Source organism: Alligator sinensis, unplaced genomic scaffold, assembly GCF_000455745.1.
Source record: "Alligator sinensis unplaced genomic scaffold, ASM45574v1 scaffold907_1, whole genome shotgun sequence".
Taxonomy (NCBI): domain Eukaryota; kingdom Metazoa; phylum Chordata; order Crocodylia; family Alligatoridae; genus Alligator; species Alligator sinensis.
The window spans coordinates 1686418-1692417 of record NW_005841925.1 but is presented as its reverse complement, the minus strand read 5'-3'; the positions used below and the strand labels follow the sequence as shown (position 1 = coordinate 1692417).

Here is a 6000-nt window from a genome sequence, read left to right as displayed (position 1 = left end):
TCTGTTTAGAAACTTGTTACTCATTCAAACTAGGGTTTATCATGCTGTATAAAGGAGTTTTGTAACAAATGGAAGAAATGGTCTTTTTTAAGAACTCGATGTTGCTTCTTAGTACCGCTTCTTCTAAACTTTTGGATGCACAACAAATACTCATTTTTCAAATATTAAAACATAAAATATCCAGTAGCATGTATTCCTACTCAGCCTCTAGTAAGTGTGCTTCATTTTGTAACTATTCTTCAAAGTTTTTCTCATTAAATTTTAATTAATAGCGTTGAATGAGAAACCTGAGTAGTTGTCCCCCTTTTGTGAGCAAAAACAGAAGAAATTTCAGAATTTATAGTGTACAGAAATAATTAACTTTAATGAGAACAGTATTTTAATATAAATAATTTAGCTTCATGTTTTACATCAGCAACTGCAGAATTTCTCCTGGAAGCTGCTAAGGCTAAGAAAGGAAAATGTTAAAAATGGTTGAAAGAAATATAATATCTCTTGTGCACACAAGATGTGCGTGAGAAACTCCAATTGACATCAGCTGGAACTTTATAATGAAAACTTGAGCAAAAATGCAATTCCATTCAATTCAGAGTAGTTAGTATTTTGTTTTCCATCCTTTTTTGAATGGAAAATGCAGTGCCACTTTCCAGCAAAGTATGTTCAGTAACATCTGAAGTTCACAGAGGGCACAACTAAATAATTAAGGGCATTGACTGAGCACATTGGCTGGTCAAAATCCCATGATGGTTGGATGTTTGGCTCCTTTGGATGACGTCACAGACATGTGTTCTCTCTGGACAGAGTTCACAGCTGGGACTTCATAACTAGGAAAACATAGCTAGAAATTCCCATGCACATTATCCGAGAGATATGCATTGGAACAAAAGATAATAAAGACAGCTTTTGGGATGTGGCTAGTGAAAAACAATTTCATTGGGGGGAGGAGCAAAAAGGACAGCAACTAATATTGGATATTAGGAAAAACTTTGTCACTAGGAGGGTGGTGAAGCACTGAAACAGGTTACCTAGAGAGGTGGTGAAATCACCATCCTTGGAAGCTTTTAAGGCCCAGCTAGACAAAGCCCTGGCTGGGATGATCTAGTGGGGGATGGTCTTGCTTTGAACAGGAGGTTGGACTAGATGACCTCCTGAGGTCCCTTCCAACCCTAATTTCCTATGATTCTGTGACAGTTGTAATTTCCTCTGTGTCCTTTAAAGTTCCTTGCTGTGTTGAAGGAGTTCATGGCCCAGGTGTGCAGTTCTCCAATATTGGTTTCAAGTTTTATAAAATAATTAATAAAAAGTGACTGTTAGGTCAGAGAATACTGCTGAGGAACTTCAGGGAATTTCAAAAAGTACATGGCGGAATTTGGGAAAGTCTAGTTAATAAACTAGATTTCTAATTTACCAGATATTTTTCTATTCTTTGCTACCATAAAAGTTGCATGCACTTAGCTTACCACACAGTTGCATTAAGGGCTCAAGATTTTGAACTAATTCAGTTAAAGCCCTGTTTGACTTCTTGTGTGGATGCCGTTAAATTGGCAGAAAGTCATCTTGGATTGATTTAGCTTGCTCCTGTAAATTCAGAACATGCTAACACAGCACAACCAGTTTTAAACTGATAAACTAACGCAGGTCTGTGTGAACAGAGTTAACTGAAACCAGGGCAAGTTTGTATATGTAGACTAGTCCCTTTGGGAAGAATACATTTCATAAAAGCAACTACGGAACTATTGAAATTATAGTAGGAAGGCAGTTTATTGCAATAGCTAGATAAAACAGAAGATATAGTAAGTTATTGGGGCAGTTGTTGGTTGGCTGAATGCACCAACACTTGTAGCTGCATTTATTAATCCTCACACTGTTGTGATGGTGTTATGGTAGCAGTTGCTGAATAATACTAGACACTTCTGACTTGATAGATATTATTTAATCCTATATGTATCAGTGCGAGACAGAGAATATTTTTCCCTTTTTATCAATAAGGAAGCCAGGTTAAGTGGGTCAGCTAAGAGAACAGAGCCAGCATGAGAGCCCTTAGAACTTGCAGTTACTACTTAAATGAAAATGCAATGTGAGAAGCAGGAGGTGCGAAGATACCTGAAGATGATACTTGTACATTTTTCTTTGACAGAGTAGGAAGAGAAAGTATAGGGATAAAATAGAATTAGCTTTCAGATCTGCCCAGAGGCAAATAATGAAATGTTGATACTGTCATATAAAAGGATTTTGCTATTAATTTTGAGGCTCCATCCTTAATTCCTCATTCAGACAAAACTCCTGTGGATTTCAGTGACAATTTTGACCAAGCAAGGAGTGCATTGATACCTCATGTTTTAGTGTTTAACACTGTTTCATTCCAATGATCTTGTTTTTCTCTTCCTCCTACAAAGTTATGTGTGAACGTATACTGATTTGGATTGCTCAACATTACTGCAGTTAAGAATTAAAAGATATTAATTTGAATGCATTACGTACCTGTACTTCTGCAAGCACTTGATTGACACACTAGTAATATGTGATATATTAATGCTGACGGGACTGTTGAAACTCAGCCTATAAAAGCAGATAGATCTAGAGTTAAGAGGTGGGTGTAACTGAAGACAGAACTTTGGCCTGTGGTTCCCATTCTTCTTGTTGTACTTAGGATTTGAAAGAATCTGAGAGAGCATTATGTTGTGTCCAATATGTATTTTCAGATCTACAGACAGTGGGGAAGATCTAACTGAAATTCAGGGCTTTTGGAATCAGAACGTTAGCATTACTATAGCACTGTTTTGTTGGCGTTCATTCCTTCTTCCTCTATTTCAAAAGACACAGTAAAAAAAAAAAATCTCCATGGCTGTATACATGGCATTATTGTAATCTGTGGATTGTTGATGTGTGGCTGCATGGCTTTTGTAGACTATTATATGAGTTGGAGTTTCTGCATTTGAAACAGTACTTTCCAGATCTTTTGGGGTACTTACAAATTAGACCTAGTAGTAATATTCTGTGTGCGCACAATAACCCTTGACATTAACTTCTGCACACTTGCTTTTGAAACCGCAATATTTTGTTTGGATTCCAAATACTGAAATGCTTGCTACCCTGGCCTACAAATATGATAGCTTTAAAATATCTTTGAGATTTACCTGACTGCACTGTCTTCGGGGCTTCTTTACATTAAAATTAGGGGTGCATGATAAAGATTTTTTTAGCCCGTACTGATGGCCAATTATTAACCAGCCATATTGGCCGATACCGATCCAATAGCCGATATGCAGCCCAGCAGCTTGGAGAGCAGCGTCTGGCCGGTAATTCAGGGGTGGAGGGGTAGGGGTGGAGGGGCATGGGGGGACAGATTGAGGCTCCCATGGTGAGGGAAGGAGTGGGGTAGGGGCTGGCACTGGCCAGTTGGGGCAGGGCGCAGGATGGAGCTGCATCCAGCTCTTTGTGGGGTGGGAGTGGGGGGTAGGGGAGGGGTGGCTCCTGCTACTGTGTGCATCCCCAGATTTGTCCGCAATGTGAGGGTGGGCTGCCTGCTGTGGGCTTGGGGCTGAGGGCTGCTCTGGCCTCTTCCCAGTGGTGAGGCTGGGCCAGGGCTATGCTTGGAGCAGGCTGGGATGAGTGGCAATGATGCTGAGAGGGGAGGTGCTATGGGGTGGGCTACAGCCACCCCAAAATTTGCTTTAGCCTCCTTCCAGCACTGCTGCTGGCAACCCTGCCTCCGCACACCCTGAGCACAGGCCCAGCCCAGGCCCCTTCCCCCACTGGGAAGAGGCTTGTTTAGCCCCAAGCCCGCAGTGGGCAGCCCGCCCGCCCCCTGCACACAGATCCAGGGGGCATTTGCCCCCCATGCCTCCCCTGGGGGTGCATGCAGTGGTGGGAGCTGTTTCCCTTCCCCACCCTGCTACGCCCCTGGATGAGCCGCCCGCAGCCCCACCCTGGCTGGGCAGCACCTGCCCCAGCCCCTGCCCCTACCCCATTCCCTCCCTCACCCTGGGGACCCTGGACCCTTCCCCCCCAACACCCCTTTCCCCTCACAGACTTACCAGCCAGACACTGGTCTCCAAGCTGCCAGACTGCAGTCCTGTCCATGTGCATGCTGTGTCTGCGCACACGCACATGGCATTTATCAGTAACATTGGCTACATTGGCCAAAAAAAGATGATTGGCCAAAAAAAGCTGTCAGTTTTCTTTTTATTGGTGCCAGTCTGCTATGAACTGATATATCAGTGCAGTTCTAGTTAAAATTGACTAAATCAGTCTGGAAATAGGAAGGAGGGGGAGGGGAGGGGAACACAACTTTCTTTATAAAACCAAAGATTTCCAAGCAAAGATCTTATTTGAAATATTTCAGATTAGAAGGGACTGTTAATACAAGGCTGATTTTAGTTTCTTGTTGAAAGCCCAAACATAACAAAAAATGTTTTGAATAGTAATAAAAAAAAAATGTGTATTGCTCTATCATATCATTTTCAGTTTTCAGAAATATTCCTCTCTCCCCCCCTGCCCCTCTGTCCCTTCAGAAGTGGGCTTGATCCTAGTGCAGGGTTGGGTAATAATAGCCTCTTAGTCTGAATACAGGTAACCCCTGCTTAATGCTCTTAATTGGTTCTGGAAAAACCGAGTGCTAAGCGAAACAGCATTAAGTGAAAGCCATTTCCCCATAGGATTTAATGTAAATAAATATAATTGGTTCCGCACCAACTGCTGGCCCAGACCCCATGTAGTGGGACTTCAGCCGGCATGGGGGAAGCTGTGGGGCTACCCTCCCACCGGTGCCTGTTCCCCGCACACCCAGCAGGGGCTCCCTCCAGAACACCCAACACTGGGACTGTCTGCTACCGCCAGATTGCTGCAGGTTCAGGACGGTGTCCATGCCCTGCGGGTGAGTGCGTGACTGGAATGAATGGGGCACGGGCTGCAGCCCAGGGGCAGCAGGGGCTCCGCAGGTTCAGCCCCACTCGGCCCTCATGTCCCCTGCTCACCTGCCCCTTCTTGCTGCTACCGCCACTCCTCCCCACCTGCCTGCTGGCTGCGGGCTCCTGCCATGCTCCTGCCACCCTGCCCTGGGCCCCAGCCTGGGCTCTGCAGTCATGCCACCTGCCCCCCTTGCCCTCTCACCACTGCCGCTCCTCGCTGCCGACTCCAGTGCCGCATGCAGGAGCAAACCTGCTCTCCTGCTGCCCCGCTGTGGGCACCCATTGGCTGTCACTCACCTCTTCACTCACTGCCGCTGCTGCCACTACTTCTCCCCAGCCCTGCACTGAGCGTTATAACAAAATTCTCTGAGCACTAAATGAAACCAGGTATGTATTTTAAATGAGCACTATAGCAAAACTGTAGTAAGTGAAACTGCGTTAAGTAGGGGTTGAACAGGATTGAGAATGTATAAATGACAAATTGTCTTGGATCATCCAAAGGAGCTTGTCTCTGTGAGGATTTCACTGTTCCAAATTAGCTTTTTTACATTGTTTTGTGACCTAAAGCTTTATATCCATGCAGTATGCTCCCATGTGTTATACTCCACATTTCAGTTTACAGATTTTTTTGAAGAAGATGGAGCTTTTCCTGTTCGTAAAGGATAAAAAACACTTGGTGACCCTGAGCAACCTGCCCCTGTAACCATAACATTCCGAAACAGCTGACACATGCTTTCTGACCCAGAACGTTATATTTGCAGTATGCTGTCTTGTGTCAGCACCCTTATACTAGTTCTATGTTGTAAACACGCTTTGAATTAAAAATGTTTCTTTTCAATGATATCAAGGATACAGTACTTTTTCTGACCACCTCCAACTGGAGGATCCCTTTACAGACCTTTTGGAAATAGCTTATGTCTGAATGTCACCTCCTGACCTGAAGCTTTATATTTTTATGCAGTATGTATTCTCTTCCGTCTTCTGTTTTGCATATTTTCTTTGAATCCAAAACTGGTTCTGATTTTTTTTTTAATGGCAAATGTCATTTTGGTCACCTTAAATGGCAGGTCTACATGACCATTTTTCAGTT

At 43.8% G+C, this 6000-nt stretch overlaps 1 protein-coding gene across 4 annotated transcripts in view; it reads left to right on the top strand.

Moving 5' to 3' along the window:
- Nucleotides 1–4598: 4598 nt before the first annotated feature.
- LRP5 (LDL receptor related protein 5) overlaps nucleotides 4599–6000 on the top strand; it is a 250039-nt gene continuing 248637 nt past the window's right edge. For 2 of the 4 annotated variants that reach the window (XR_003092970.1, XM_025198580.1), the window contains exon 1: nucleotides 4599–5297. Coding sequence is in view for 3 of the 4 variants with exons in the window: in XM_025198580.1 (XP_025054365.1) it covers nucleotides 5288–5297 (10 nt within the window). In the remaining variant the exon portion in view is untranslated. The remainder of the gene's footprint in view (nucleotides 5298–6000) is intronic. The other 2 variants (XM_025198577.1, XM_014517749.2) reach the window with 2 other exon arrangements.